The sequence below is a fragment of the Typopeltis vanoorti genome, chromosome 23 (genome assembly GCF_054136105.1).
Source record: "Typopeltis vanoorti isolate ZY-2024b chromosome 23, IOZ_Tvanoo_1.0, whole genome shotgun sequence".
In the NCBI taxonomy this organism is placed as follows: Eukaryota; Metazoa; Arthropoda; class Arachnida; order Uropygi; family Thelyphonidae; genus Typopeltis; species Typopeltis vanoorti.
Genome location: NC_143571.1, coordinates 72,889,715 through 72,906,245, shown reverse-complemented (window position 1 = coordinate 72,906,245; position 16,531 = coordinate 72,889,715). Strand labels below are relative to the sequence as shown.

At 35.0% G+C, this 16,531-nt stretch overlaps 1 protein-coding gene across 2 annotated transcripts in view; it reads left to right on the top strand.

Moving 5' to 3' along the window:
• Positions 1-16,531, top strand: part of Zpr1 (zinc finger protein Zpr1) — a 268,249-nt gene that overhangs the window by 144,403 nt on the left and 107,315 nt on the right. For both annotated transcript variants that reach the window (XM_090412640.1, XM_090412641.1), the window contains exons 6-7: positions 1,583-1,669; positions 14,299-14,339. In XM_090412640.1, the coding sequence (XP_090268766.1) occupies positions 1,583-1,669; positions 14,299-14,339 (128 nt within the window). The remainder of the gene's footprint in view (positions 1-1,582; positions 1,670-14,298; positions 14,340-16,531) is intronic.

Here is a 16,531-nt window from a genome sequence, read left to right as displayed (position 1 = left end):
TTTTCTATAAGTATTTCCATGGATGCTGCTCCTTTGAACTCACACTACCAGTTCTCCACTTTTCTCTAATCATTTACAAACATAAGTAGCTACTGGTCAACACTCATATATCAACTCCAAACTTATTGAACCAACTTCTCATCCTCTATACCTCTACTATTTGGAACAGTCTCTCCCCATACTGTTTATTTTTTCTCCAGTGATTATAATTCTCAGCTCTTCAAGAAACACATCAGTCAAAAATTCCTTTCTTCTCTCTAACTCCTTGCTCATGCATGGCACTGTCATAGGTCTTGGGTCCTCTCATGTGGGTCTGATATATGAAAAATAAAAATTATCATAATTTGGAGAGTGATAAATGAATAAGATGAATGCAGTAAAGTATAACAAGGAAATTTTGAACCAAAGCAGATCAGAATAAATCCAATTATCCAAATGTTTTGTAATTTATTGTACATTATGAACTTGTTTTTATTGCTTAATGAAATTTTGGACTTGATGTAAGCAGTAGCTGAAATGAGTATTGTGATCAGCTGGTAAAAAGATTGCTTACCATATATGCATATATTGGGAGATCTGAGATATATGAGAACAGCATACTTCTTAGATCAATCCAGGACAGGATTAATTCTCTTATTAACTTTCTATTATAACATTTAAGATACTTGGAAATTATTCAGTTAAGTATTCAGTATCATAATTAAAATTTCAATATGCTAAGTATCAAACTGAAGGATATCCACCAACATATGTGCAAGTTTATATAATGTCAGAATTCATAGGACCCTGGCGAAAAAATCATGCTTATAAAAAGTTGTATTACACTAGATATAGTACATCTATTTGCCACCATCATGTGTTAGTTTTTTTGTAATGGTAAAACTAAATTTTTGCAACATGAGTTTGTTTAAGGTCAACCTTTATATGGAGGTAAAACCCCTACATTATACAAACTATTATTATTAAGTATTGTTTGGCATTATGACCACTTCATACATCCCACAGTAAATCTGTGAAACTGGTAAGAGTTCACAGAAAGAGGGAAGAGAAGCGGATAAGCTAGTATCTCTAGTTAGGCTAGAGATACTAGCTTATCAATGGTTTTATCTTATGGTTTTCCTAAAAGTCCTGATGGTGCTCGCTAGGGAGCACCATCAGGACTTTTAGGAAAACCATAGCGTCCTCACTTCGTTTCTCATTTACTGTGTTTAGTGCCTACGTGTGCACGTGTCTTTATTGTAAGTTCCTTTGAAGATGGCAACGTGACATTGCCGAAATATTGGAAATATATTAAAGTTTAATTTAATGTATATTCTTTTGTACGTTGTAATTTCCCTAAGTTATTTAGTAAGCATGTATAAACAACATCTAAGCCTTTCTACGAGAAAAGCTAGTATCGCAGTATAAGGGTGGTGCTAGAATTGGTTCTGCTAACTCTAAGCATGCTTATATATGCGTGTATTAAATTAATCTCAAGAAATATATGTACTTTTTTTTGATTATTCAAAGAACAAAATATTTCTTTAGTTCATTCATTTAGTTCATTCACTGATTTTATTTTTTAAATTTTTTTTCTTTGAAGGTTAATGATAATGAAACTGCACAGAAAGTTGAAGATTTCCTAGTAAAACTTAGAAATTTAACAAAGATCCAAAGTTCATTTCATATTGTAAGTATTGGGGGGTATAAATACTAAGTATTTATTTTTTAAAACTTAAAAATACTTGTGTAATTTTTGTTTCTTTTTGCAAAATGATTCAAGATTAATAGATTTGAAATGTGTAATATAGCAAACTCTGAATAAGATTTTGTACTGTTTTCATATACAATTCAAAAAAATTGATGACAGAAGAATCAAGGTTTTGATGATAAACATGAAGTCAGTAATTCCATGTGTATATCTTCTGCATTACTTAAAATTGCAAAAATCTTCCTCTCTTCATTCCCATTTTCTTCAAATTAGCTGATGAAGTTGAAATACATGAAACAGCATTTAGAGATGAAAACAGTGGATGCAGATATTCTAGGTGCCTGGAGTAATTACTTCGAAAGATTGTTAAATGAAAGAAGCTGTATTAGTAGTGGTAGAACATATTCAAGAGGATTGCAATCAGGTATATATATATATATATATATATCGATACTTGAGATAGAAAAATTTGTCAGAAACCTGAAGTTAGGAAAGGCAGCTGGTGCCAATGCTCAGTCAGAAGATTGAATTCTGATAAAATAAAAAGTGAAATATAACTGAATATGATGATTACACTTTCCCTACTGAATGTTCCAAATAAGATTCATGCAAGCATACTTAATAAGAGGCTGAGAAAAATTGTAAAGGAGAACCTGGGAGAACAAGGTGGGTTTAGGCCAAATAGAGATTATTTGTTAATCATTTGTCAAAAACTTACAGATCTTCTAAAGATAATGATCTGTAAGTTTTTTGGATCTAGAAAAGGCATATGACAAGGTCCCATGAGAAAAGCTGTTCAGCATGCTACAATTATGTGCTGTTAATTTGACTTTATATTTAAATTTTAAGGTGGAAGAGGAAGCATTAAATTGATCGAATACTAAATTGAATGACTTCTGTAACAAATTTAGTATGGAAATCAGCAATTAAAAAAAAGAATGTGAAACACTGAAACTAAGCAGATCGAAAAACCTTGGCTTCTTTTTGAATGGAAAACTATAATAAGTGAAATATTTCAACTGTTTAGATACAATTTTTAGTGAAGATGCCAAATTAAATATGAAAATGGACAACAGAATAAGCAAAGCTGGTATGGAGGTGAGTAACGTGAATTAAAAAAATATATGCGGAATTATAAAGAAAAGCTTCAAGACACTAAATGCTGTATACAAGACATAGTTTTAATTTATGGATATATTAGAGTGATCGAAGAGTAGAGGCTGCAGATATCATCAGTGGTAGAATCATATTAAAAGTTAAAATATTAAAAAGGAACTTGCCATTTTTAGCATTTCAAGAATGTGAGGTAATATGATCACCTTAAACAGAATGGGTGAGGAAAGGTTGGCGAAATCAAGGTGTTTGATTGAAGCAACAAGATCCAGATAAAAAATAAGATTGATGTGGATTGTTTCAGTGCAAAGTGTCTTAGTAGACCAAGATATAAATTTTTCAATATTAGAATCTGACAAATAACAGACTACTTTAGAGGAAAATTGTGGATAAGAAGTTCTTAATAATGTTAATATGTCATGCAGTACTGTAATTATATTCTGTACAGCCTCTTCAGAATGCAAATGGTCAGCCGAATCTGCTACCTTCATTTTTTCACAATATATGATTTCATAAAAATTGTCTCTACCAAACACTCACTTGTGCAGACACTGCTTTTTTGCAGTGTCTGATTTCAGTAACATAATGGTGTTTGCTTTTTTTTTTTTAATTTTATACTCATAAACTTAAGATGAATCACTCCTAACACATAAACCTGTTTTTGTAAACTTCTTTTTATCCAAAATTAGAGGGTGTCATGTATTCAGTTTATATTCTCTGTTGAATTGTTTCTACTATGGCTTTATTGTTAGTGCCTATCTGCTCTGACAAAGTGTCATTCTATGAAGAACATGATTTGAAATCCTGTAAAATATTAGCAGCTAATTAAATGTCTTATTTATTTTGTTATTATGGTCATTTTTTTTAATACCACTAAACTTAAGATGAAAGTATGATGTTCTGTTAATTAATCCATATATATTTGCTTTTGAGAAAGGAAATAAAAACTTTCAATGAAACTTACTGGTATGATTCAAGTGTCTTATGCAGGATATTTTTCATCAAACGGTACTCTTTATTAATAACTGCTCCAACAGAAACTGTGAGGTCAGGCACATCAGAGCCTTCCATTGCTTTCTGTCCTCCCATATCGTTTAGCCATGAACATTGTTAGCTCAGATTCCTCTTTTTCTAATTCTTCTGTCTGGTCTCACCACATTTTCTGTTGTCTTTCTCTTGTTCTTTTCCATTCGTACATTCTTCTTTGTATTCTTTCTAAATTCATTCTCATTGTTCAAAATACTTCAAGTGAGCATTCACAAGTATTTTTCCAACACATTCTTAATCTTAAAACATTTCTAATGTCCACATTTCTTATTCTGTTTTTCCTGATATTGCTTGTATTTACTTATGTTTTTCTGTTAGTCTGTATTCCTTTGCAGCATAAGATAAAATAGCCAAAACGGTAACTTCTGTTAATAAAAAAACGTATGCTTCACTATGACCTGTCTCTCTCAAAGTAAACTAATTACATTGTGAAAAAAAACTTTGGCCCACTGAAATCCTACCTTGATATCTCCTTATTTGAACTTTCATCAACGAAATGTACACTTCCCAAATATTTGAAGTTATCACTACTCTTCAAGACTTGTCCATTGAGTCCAACCCCATTTTAAGAGATGCTTGTACCATAATGATGCTGTCTATACATAGACACAAGGATAAATGCAACAATTAAATAAAAAGTAAAAAAAAAAAAAAAACTTTTATTTTCCAGATATTTCAAACTGCCTGAAAATATCAGGTCATTTTCATTGGCTGGTAGACTAATATGTACACAGTAGAATGTTAACAATGAATTGTTTTATATAAAAAAAGAGAAAAATTGTGAGCCATGGGATGGTATTAAGAGGCAACGCGATGTGGACAAGATATAGTAATTGACATATAATAATATTTACAAAAACTGTTGATGTCCTATAAGAATGAGACTTTCCCAGATCTTTGACAAGAGGAGACAGCTGTTCTTATTCAAATTAGGACAATGCAGCAGGACTTCTGCACTCTCCTTAAATAAACATTTGAACTTGAAGTAGCATTGGTGGAGTAGGTACATTCTAGACCAGAAGATTCTGTTATCAGTGTCAGTCCCATCCTTTTCCAAGCCAGATTTCTTATTAAAGATATAAGATTAGTTTTCTTATCATCTTTTCTCCACAGAACATTCAGTTTTGTGTACTTTCTTCTTTTTTTTTCCTTACCACATTTATTTTCCATATACACACCTTAAACGTTGCTGTAAGATGCCTGTGATCTTCATCTAAGGCAACAGATGGCAAAACTTTCCTGCTCCATGCTTTATCATGGATGAAATATGTTTTTGATATAATTCTACTCACCATCCCAACTGTACCTTGTGATTCTGTGGTTTTGTTTCTTCTCATGACAGCTGTTTCTAATTTTTAGATAATTTCTGATACAAAAATTTAATCTTTGTCCTTTTTCATTTCTTTGACCAAAACAAAATGACTTCAAAATGTTTTCTACTCTTGTTCTATCTTCCCCAGACCCTGTACATTAAGACCCCCCTAAGATGATTTTATTCTTATTTTGAATAATTTCCTCCAGTCATTCCCCAAATAATCGTCATTTTCTTCATATATAAACCTTGTTGTGGTGCATAGAACTGAATAAGAAAAGATTTGTTTTCCATTACATTCAGATACAAGCTTAATTATCCTATCACTAATTCCATCGCACTTGATAAGTCTTATGTACTTCTTTAATAATGATAAAAGCCAATACCAATTTTTTGCTTGGTCATCTGCTTCTTTCTGAAAAAGAAAAAAAAAATCTCCTCTAAAATTCCTCTTTTATTATCCCCCCCCCCCATTTTGTTTTGCACAAACGTAAAACATCTAATTTTTCTCCATTGTAAATCATGACATCTATCAAATTCTCATCTTAATAAGTGCCAATATATTCAGTGCTCCTATTCTCAGTTACTTTTCCAGTCTAGATTGTTTATCATTAATATTCATCCAGCTTTGATTCCTTTGTTTCTTTATGGATTAAATAAATCCACTGCTGACTTGCTGGGCCTGATTCAGCTTCATCCTGTTATCTAGAATGTTCAAGGTTCCTAATAAATTGTCATCCAACGTGCATCCATACCCTACTAATACACGAGCATGTCACACTTGTCCCTTTGACCTGGACTTTACTTAGACAACAGTATTAGTTCTAATTGTTGGCAGAGCATAATACTGATGCAGAAAAATGCACAACTGGACAACTCCAACAGTTCACACTGCTGGAGTTGTTCAGCCTAAAAAGGTTCTCATTTCATTTCATCCCCCCCCCCGTCTCTCTCTCTCTCTCTCTTTCTTTCTCTCTCTTCTGTATAATGGAGTTAATGCTATTTATATAAATCATTTGATTGGTGTCTCCTTTCAGTAAAGTCTTGCATGGATCATGGTATGTCATGGGTTTATTCTGGATTTCATTTGAAACTTAGATGTTAGTAATGACTTGTGATGATTAATATATGTAAGCAAAGTTTAATTGTTTATTAAACTTAAATATTACATCCAAAGTTGAATTCAGCATTTTCTTAGAGAATAATGGCAACACTTCATTTATGTTACAATGATGTGTTTACAATGCAGATTTCAGTTTGCAGGTGAGAGATAAGTCAGCATATGTATAAATCCTTGGATCAATTATTTAAGTAAATTTTTTTAACTTAAAATATGCTTTGGCAGGAAAACCAAGCATCACTCTACAAAAATGTTATCCAGCCAAAATAAATATCAAGAAATACCAGGATTATTCCAGTTATGTCTTATTCCCTCCAATTATTTAATCACCATCTCCTTTTAACCACCCATATGGACATGCATAATACATCAAATAGTTTATGCTTCCTATCCATGTTATTTCAAAAGCATCCAAACATTATTTCAATTCCAATGGACACTTCATGTCCATATGTTTATTGATGTGAAAACATTGTGCCCAGTATGGTGGTTAATAACACAACATTAGTAATTTGTTGTAGATAAGCATTAATGAGTCCTGTGATTGCTCTACTGTTATGTCGTTGCACATTTCTTTAATTTATTATTTATTGCGTTCTCCTACTTATATCACTTATCTTATTCACAGTTAAATCTATCCACACAATTTGGCTGATTCTTAGAAAGATATTAAATAACTTGACAAAGGGTAGACTTCTGAATAGAGTCCGATCCTTAGCAATGATGATCTGGAGTTACCTTCTGTTCAGGTTCTGGCAATATTTATTTGATCAAGCTGCGCCAGCCAGATCCCTAGGTCAGAAATTCCTCTTAACCAAGGAGTAACCCTCAGAAAATATACTAAGTAAATCAATCTATTAGTTATTCTTTATCTCAATCTTATCTATCTCTCTTAAAATACTTTAGTTTGTAGTCGTGGTCTCTGTCATATAATTCACTCCCGCCCAGATTGAAATATAAGCAAGCGGTGCATTGGATTCAAATCAAGGCACAAAACAGGTTAAGATAATCGAGATACATTTATTAAATTCCAAAGATTACACATTTACAATAAAAAACACTCAATAGGAATAGAGTTATCCCAAGTTATAAGGTTAGACATAGTAACTGTAATTCACATATCACATCTAAGAATAGGCTCATTTCACTACACAAAATTCTAGCTAGCATCCTTTAAATATCTTTACCATCTTACACATATTCTTAAAACGCTCACATCGATAACTCGATAGATCATTTCTTATAGCAAATTAACTACTACTCATTCACACAAATACTAAGGAAGCAGCCTTTAGATTCTAGACAATGGTATCTAAATCTCACTGTAGTCCTTCCTACAAGTTTAGAGTTTTATAACCTAACATCTCAATTCTTCCATAACACAATATTCCATTCTTTCTTAACAAAGGAATTATAAAAGGGTTTTACATTACTACATTCCTGTAACTTATTCCGTCTATCCTTTTGTTATAATTTCCCTCCGAATGTTCGATCTCGTCCTTGGCGATTAACTCACGGGCTAGGTTTGGCCTTCATTGTTCTGTCCTTTCATCGCATTCTCGACTGGAAACAGCATGGATTGAATCGATCCACGTGGACGTATGTGGCAGCCAGTTTCTTCACACTTACTCAGAAGAGTACCTAATATTTCTTTGTCTATTCCTTTCGCCCAACATCGCGAACCGACAGCAGAGAATAGCTGCTTGCTATCGACTAGATCTTGAACTCTTCTCGACTCCACCAGAAATTCTCCAGCAACTCCAGATGAAAAAAACCTAAAAAGCCCTGAAGGGGGGAACAAACCCATTTTATACCTTGTATCTCTAGCACCCTCTTTCACCCAAAACTTTCTGCCTGACACTTTCTTTTTTGCGCCTGGCTCCTATTTTCATTCCTATCTTCCTGGAATACTTCATACACGTGCCGTGTCTTCCAGGAAAACACTGTGCACATGCCGTTCGCATGTAAGCAATTTGCCATCAGCTATACAATTTATCCGAAGTTGTCGTTAATGGACTTTGATCCTTTGTTATTATGCTCTAACATATATCTTATAGAGAAACTTCTTAAATTATAAACTTTTTACAAATAAATGACATCTTTCACCTTTAATTAATATTACAAAATTTGTATTAGTATAATTCTTTAAACAAAATTGGTGTCTTCACTTATTTACAAGCATTTTCGTTATTGTTTTAGCTAAATTTGTTGAATCTTGAAACAAAATAATTTTCCAAGGAAATCCTTTCATTCAAGATCCAACAAAGGTTTCCCCCTTCCTTTAAAAAAAATTTTAGCCTCCAAAATTTTTTCTTTCCCTCAATTCTCTGAGAAGAGGGATGCTTCTTCACTCCAAGACTTAAATCACCTCCTTGCAGAAGTCCACTTGGTGTGTCGTCTTTTGTGCTTCTTCTTCTTCCCATGTCTTATGTTGCATATTCCCTTGTTTGTAAAAATATCCTTTAGTCTTATGTCTGTCTTGCCCCTTCCATGTTATAAACTGATCATGTTGAACTCTCACGTGTTTTCTTCCAACCTTTTCCTTGATGCAGATATAATTAACCCCTAATACCCTCTGACATATTTCATCCTGAGTCTTGCTTGCCATTTCATTCTCAATAGTTGCTTTAACTTCTGTAATGTCACTCATACTTGGATGTCTCTTCTCCTCTGGTTGGATATTCTCATCTGATTCTAATTGACTGCATGCTACATGATTCTCTTCCTTCTCAGTTTGTTCTAAATTCTCCTTACACTGGGACTCTATGCAGGGTGAGTTCTTTCTATCACCCAAGTAATGTGCCCTCTGGTTCCTTTCAGTAACTTTCTTCCTTCCCAGAAAACAAATTTCTTCTCTAGCATAATCACGTGAGAATTTATATTTCATCAAGAAATCATTTCCAAGTATTAGTGATGTGTGTGGGAGAGAGGTCCTTGGCAGGATCAAGAACTCATGCCAAACACACACATATCGTACCCTGATAATTTTACCTTCAAGCTCACTGACTTAGTAGCATAGATGGTAGAGGAGGCTATTCCTGATAATCTAACAGATTTCCTAAAGTATGAAATCCTCCTCCTCACATAGGTTCTAATTCCCTAAAGTATTTTTCTACAATAAAGGAGGTTTGGGACACTGTCTACTAATGCTCTGAAATATCTTCCACCAATCCTCCCTTCTACAGTCATTCCAAAAGGCTGCTCATGATGACGATTACCTCTGCTCCAGGATTAGTTGGTACATAAGTGAGATCTGTACTCTTCATGATTATCCTTACCGAAGCGTTTTTTTTCTGCTATAACAATTGCGGGCTAGATGCCCAATCCTATTGCAATTGAAGCATCGGGGAGGTTCCCTCCTTTCATATCCTTCAGTGATTTCTTCCGAGGTCAAGGGTGACTCTGCGGTATCCTGAATAGATAACTTTGTCAATTTCTGCATTACAGTGTCTAATTTATCAAGCAATGGTTGCTGTAATTTTTCAATCTCCTTATGAATTAGTTCTTTGGTCTTTTCATCCTGAAGATATGAAGGCTCTGGGTTTTTCAGTTGACTAATTACAGCATCGAGGCGTTCCATAACAGGCTGCTGTAAACGCTCTACTTCCTGTTTGATTATCGATCGGATCTTTCTCTGATTAGGAATGTTAGTTGACAATTGATTAATCGACTCAACTCTATTTCCCTCACTTCCTTTCGTACTCTTATGTTTGTCCTTCTTTTCATGACTCTCTATCAGTATCTGGTTGATTAATAGTGTCTTTCTCCTCTTTAATTAAGTTAATAAATCCTGTAGCAGCTGCATGACGAATGTCTCCTAGCAGTTGCTCTCTTTCCTTTACCGCTTGGTAACACTGCTCTAAAGTTGGTTATCTCTTTTCTGAAAGCTGTCTTTCTCAATTCTTGCCTAAAATGTTGGAAGACAGCCCAATCTAAATGGGGCTTGTCTTCACTTGAGACGTTCAGGGTGCTCGCAAGAGTCAGCAACCTATTGTAAAAATCTGATATTTTCTTTTTCTTTCTGTATCATCCTCTGGAGTTTCCACAAGTTTGGCCCTAAACTCCTTATCTTTGAAAACTGGGAAATTAGAACTTCTTTAAATTTGGAATACTACAGAATTTCTTTCAGGATTGACGATGAATAGAGGAAGATTTTCGCCTTCCCTACAAACTTACTGCGTAGTAGTATAAGAAGTTGAAAATCTGTCCATCTGCCAACTTTTCTCAATTCCTCGACGTAACAAAAGAATGCAATAACGTCATCCGTCTCCTCACCTGAGAATTGTGGGAATACTTGTTGCGGGTTAATGGTTCTGAAGAATTCTGAGTCATTCATCTCAGAGCTTGTTGCTAAAGACATGCTTGCACCTAAGTTCACAAAATTCTTCCCTAAATTAGTCAAATTTTCTATTAAATTCTAATGCACCTTGATCGTCTGACTTGAATCCAAAACCAACTTACTGTGACTGATCTATTAATTTCTTTTAAGCAATCAAATCACATCCTACCGGCTGCTGCTCCATCGTTATATATTGTTATTACTTATTTAAATTAAGGGGATATTAAATCCCACATTGTTTTAAAACCAAATAAGAAACTCAAAGATTGGAATCAGAGAGTTTCATGCCGAATATAGTAAACTATAAAAGTATCGGCGATTACTAGCGTGAGCTAATGCAAGTGATACCAGTACGTAGTACAATACCGGGCAACTTGCAGCAAAGGTGGTAAAGTTCTGATCACTATTCTTAGGTATTTTCCATAATGCAAAAACACATTTCCTAGGAAATATATGCTGTTATTACATTATGGTGGGAAGTCACTACTCAGACCGGTTTTCAGCCTTTTTTGAGGCTTCATCAGTGAGTAGCTAGACCAAATGAATACCAAAGGGTATAGCGAAAAGAACTTATATACTCTGCTTTTTATTACTTATTTTGTTTTGTTACTTGATTAAATCCTATCTTATTTAAAACCTTATTCAATTAAAATCCTACTGGCTACACCATTGTTACGTCATCGTTTTCGCCTATGATTCACCTCTGTTGTTCTCCTTTGTGCCTACTGAGATATAACTTCTAAACTGACCTTCTGGGGCCATTTCCCGTTTTGAGCTCTGACAAAATTTATTTGTTTATGCTGCGCCAGTTAGAGCTCTAGGATAGAAATTCTTATCCAGAGAAACCTTCCCAGAAATCAAGTAATACTTTATCTAGTTCAAGTTGGTAAGTAAATTTCAGAGTTCTCAGTATACAGTCATGGCCTTGACAATCTTAAATTTCCCCTTTTCCCTCTAAGCATATTTTCGTGAGTGGTAAAATTCAATCTCTTACTCAGACAAACTCAGGTATACATGGGAAAGCATATTTATTAATTTTCTAAGAACTTTACAATTTGAACAACACATATATTCAAAACTAATCAAGATCAATACTAAATTACAAGTAAAGCAAGGCAATGGTAATCAAACAGGTTATTTATACACACTCAAGAGAATTTTATATTCATCTAAATCACAAACATGGACCTCGGTATCAAACTAGATTACTGCTACTAATGACCTATACACATTGACTTGGGTTTCGACAATTTATGAACGTAGACTACCAGTCCAATTCAATCAACAACACAGGAAACTGTCTCTAAAGTCTCACTATCTTCTTTTCTAATCTCTGTCCATTTTACACATTCATCACTAATAGATAATACATAAAATGAAGATTTGTACGTTACCACCTTGTTAGACGATTTCTTGATCCTTCCGTCTGTTGTTTGTTATGGATTGTCCCTCTGTACAGCGATCTGCCGCCACGTGGAGTCACATGCTCGTCCCGAATTAGCCCCTTTTTCTTCTGGGCTTACGAACTTTTCGCGTCGCTGCCTTTAACACAATTTACCTTCAAAGGGAATCCTTTGCTGCTTTCTCATCGTTTAGAACCAGACCGATGGCCAAAACTCAAAGCACTGCCGTCATCTCGTGCTAAACTTCTTCGATTCGCGCCACTCAGCAACTGGAAACACGTTGTCGCTGTGCCGTCTTTTCGTAAATCAGCCATGCTGACCCGCTTCGGAACTACGAGCCAGAAACTCACGTGGAGGGCTCACACGACCGGGGAACACCACAGGAACCAAAACCAGACACATAAAAGGAGCCAAAAGAGAGAGAGTCAAGCCATGTGAGTTCTTTTTTAAACTCCAAGCTTGTCTACGACGCTTTCCTATTTGCTGTCACCTAACAATGTCAGCTCCTCGCTGAACGAGGATCGCTCTCTTCGGGAAACGCAAATTTCGAGCGCCTTCCATGAATGCTTACTCATCGTTTATTACGTCATCTTTGGTGGTCAAACTGCAACCTTTGAACTTTCGTTCGCACGAAAATACGCGATTTTATTCATGGCATAGTTTAATATTAATGTTTTTGAAAGTTTAAGATTTCCATCTATTTTAGACAATACTTTAAACATAGTACAATCTAATACTTATTTCCTTCTTCAATTTCATTTTAATTTAGGATTCAATTTCTTCCTGCATTTTCACATATTATGTCTGTTTTGCCAAGAGTATAAGTGTGCTTTTGCTTGATATTGTAGTTCTTGTTAAATCTTGAATGGTGCAGTTCTATTCCTGATAGAACCATCATTCAAGATCTAACAAAGGCCCCTTCCTTTTCTAAAAAAATTTTCAAAAGAAAATTTTTTCAACTTTCAGTTTTCCCTCTCCTCTCTGGAGAATCGGGCAAACCCATTTTATACCTCATATCTCTAGCACCCTCTTTCACCCGAAACATTCTGCCCGACACTTTCTTTTTTGTGCCTGGCTCCTATTTTCATTTCTATCTTCCTGGAATACTTCGTATGCGTGCCGCGTCTTTCCAGAAAACACTGTGCGCATGTCGTTCGCACGTAAGCAATTTACTGTCGGCTGTACAATTTATCTGAAGTTGTCGTTAATGGACTTTGATCCTTCGTTATTATGCTCTAACATATATCTTATAGAGAAACTTCTTACATTATAATCTTTTTACAAATAAATGACATCTTTCACCTTTAATTAATATTTCAAAATTTGTATTAGTATAATTCTTTAAACAAAATTGGTATCTTCACTTATTTACAAGCATTTTCATTATTGTTTTAGCTGAATTTGTCGAATCTTGAAACAAAATAATTTTCCAAGGAAATCCTTTCATTCAAGAACCAACACTACCCTTTACCTAGATATGCTCATAATACAACTAAGTATCTCAACATCCACACTTCAGATAGAGAGTGGTCAGTTCATATGTATTGTGCAGCACTTTCATCCATATGCTGTTGCTATAGAAAGGTTTGACTGTAAATGGCTGTCATTTCAATGCTAATAAATGTAAGGTCATGCACTTTGGTGTAATTAGCAATATAAAACAATGTTTCTTTTTTTTTTTTGCAAAAAAAAAACAAAAAAAAAAAAAATAAATAAATAAAAAAAAACTAAAGGAGGCATTCAGTGAATTCTTCTTGGTATAGTGGGAAGTGATTTGTCATGGTCATTTGTGCAAAAATTGAAAGGGAAAATTAATTCCAGATCAGTTTTATCTTTGGGTGATATGATCATCTGGATATGAAACTTTGTAAGGACAGAAACTGTGCCCAATACCCTTGAAAGAAGGGGGGGGGGGGTTGATTTAATTCTCTAAAGGAAAATCTTGCCACTTTTTATACAAGATGAGCTTACCATCAGGTTAAAAATATAATAAATGTTCCTTATATCCTAAATGGGATTTGGAGCAGTTTTTTTTTTCTCCATATGAAGAGTGCTATCTTCATTATTTTGGTACTATTTGGTACTATAGAGGCACTCTGTGTGTGTGTGTGTGTGTGTGTGTGTGTGTGTGTGTGTGTGTGTGTGTGTGTGTGTGTGTGTGTGTGTGTGTGTGAGAGAGATAAATTTTTTTTGTGTAGTTATAGGGTTTTTACTTTTGTTTATCATATCATCTGAAATCAGTACTCAGTGGTTTACTTATTATTGTGCTTGTAGGTTGTTGATGATCCAAGTGGGAATAGTTTTCTAGAAAATCTGTATCCTTTATATATATATATAGTATTTTAAGCAACATGAATAATAATGTGAAGATTATACACCTGACACAAAAGATCTGTTAACAGATATTTTGTTCCACAAACATGCTGTTAAATAAAGGAATGCCTCTCCCCACCCCCACCTCTTATATTAGTTCTATTCCAACCAAATTAGTGAAAATTCTCAAGTAGAAAATGTGAACATTTACACCACTAACCAAACCACTGTTCTTGCTTCATCGAATAAGTCCAAAATGCAATACATTAAGTGTCTAGGTATTTACTGGCATTAGTGTGATTGCAGTATCCCATGTTATAAACAAAAAAAAAAAAAATCTGTAGAACACTAGAAATCTGTAGACTCGTTGTATGGAGACTCGTTAGTACGAGGTGTGTTAGTAGAGGATTTGACAAAATCGTACCAACCTGGTGCGACCATAAAGGACGTAACTGCGTCTATTAGAGAGCAAAAGGAAAGGGTGAAAGAAATGATTGTTGTGGCAGGTACGAATGATTTGAAAGGAGATAAAATGGAAATGATAGAAGACCTGAATGAATTGTTTGAGGTAGCAAAAGAAAAGAGTGAGAGAGTTAGAATGATTAGTCTTTTGCCACGGTATGACAGTGAAATGTTTAAAAGGAGGGCTATAATTGCAAATGACTTTATGCGTGGGTTATGTATGACGAGTGGTGTGGAATTTGTGGATGTGTGGAGTGAGTTTGATGGGCGAAAGGATCTATATAAGATGGATGGCTTGCATTTGAATGGTTACGGTGTAAGAAGACTTGAGAAAGTGTTGCTGAATGTAGTGGATGTGCAAATTCAGGGAAACTAGATTTGTTAGGGGGGGGAGTAGAGATACAGTCCTTATGGAGGCAGTTGAATGTAAGAATGAATATAATATGCCAGAGCAAATAAGGACAACAAATCTGAGTGGGATAGTTAATATAAGGCATCAAGGTAGGGTTGGGGCTAATGGGGGTCTTAAATTCATGTACACTAATACTAGGAGTATTAGGAACAAGAAGGAAGAGTTTTTGGCCATGGTTGGCACTTCCAGACCACAGGTTATAGGTATTAGTGAAACATGGCTGACTGTAGATGATATAACTAGTGGGATTGAATGTGATGGGTATAGTGTGTTCAGGAATGACAGAGAGAATAAAATGGGGGGAGGAGTATTGTTGATGATAGCTGATGAGCTCCAGCCAAGGAGAATAGAAGTTGAATTGCAGGATAGAGAAAAGAGCACATTTGAGGCCATTTGGTGTGAGATTGTGGCTAGCAGAACTAAATATACAATTGGGTGCTGCTATAGACCAGGTGATGGAAAAGATGGTGGTGACAGTATGCACAAGCAAATAGAAGAAATGGGTGGAAGGAGGGTGATTATTATGGGAGATTTCAACTATGGTCACATTGATTGGAGTGAGGAGAGGACACACGGGAGGAAGGAACTGGATTTTATGTGGTTATTAAGGGATAACTATCTGCGACAGCATGTAATGGAAAATACTAGGGGTCAGAGAGTGCTTGACCTAGTAATTACATCTGAGGATTTGGCTGTAACAAATATGACCACATTGCCACCAATCGGTGAGAGTGATCATAGGGTCTTAACTTGGGAGGTGGCTAAAGGTGTAGAATTTTCAATTAAGACAGGGTACATGTGGAATTATCGGGCTTTAAAGTATGACAAGCTTAGGAGTTTGATTGGTTCAGTGCCATGGCATGTACAACTGCAAGGACTAGAAGTTGATAGTGCATGGGAGGTAGTTAAGAAGTGCTTGCATGAAGCAATGGCTGACTGTATACCTAGAGTCCGAATAATAAATCAAGTAGGGGTTAAATGGAATGGATGAATAACACCATTAAGCTTGAGTTGCAAAAAAAGAAACAACTATGGAGGGAATTTAAGGAGAAGGGTGACCGGCAGGAGCATGAACGGTATAAAGCACAGGCCAGAAGGGTGACGAGTGTGGTAAGAAAAGCAAAAAAGGATTACGAAAGAACATTGGCCATGCAGGCTAAAATGAATCCTAAACAGTTTTTTAGATATGTAGCAAGTAAAAGGAAAAATGTACATGGCAGATTGATTTTAAAGAATGCCGATGGTAGGGAGGTAACTGAATCAGTTGAGATAGTTGAGTTACTGAGTAAGCACTTTGCAAAAGTATATCATCCAGGTGGT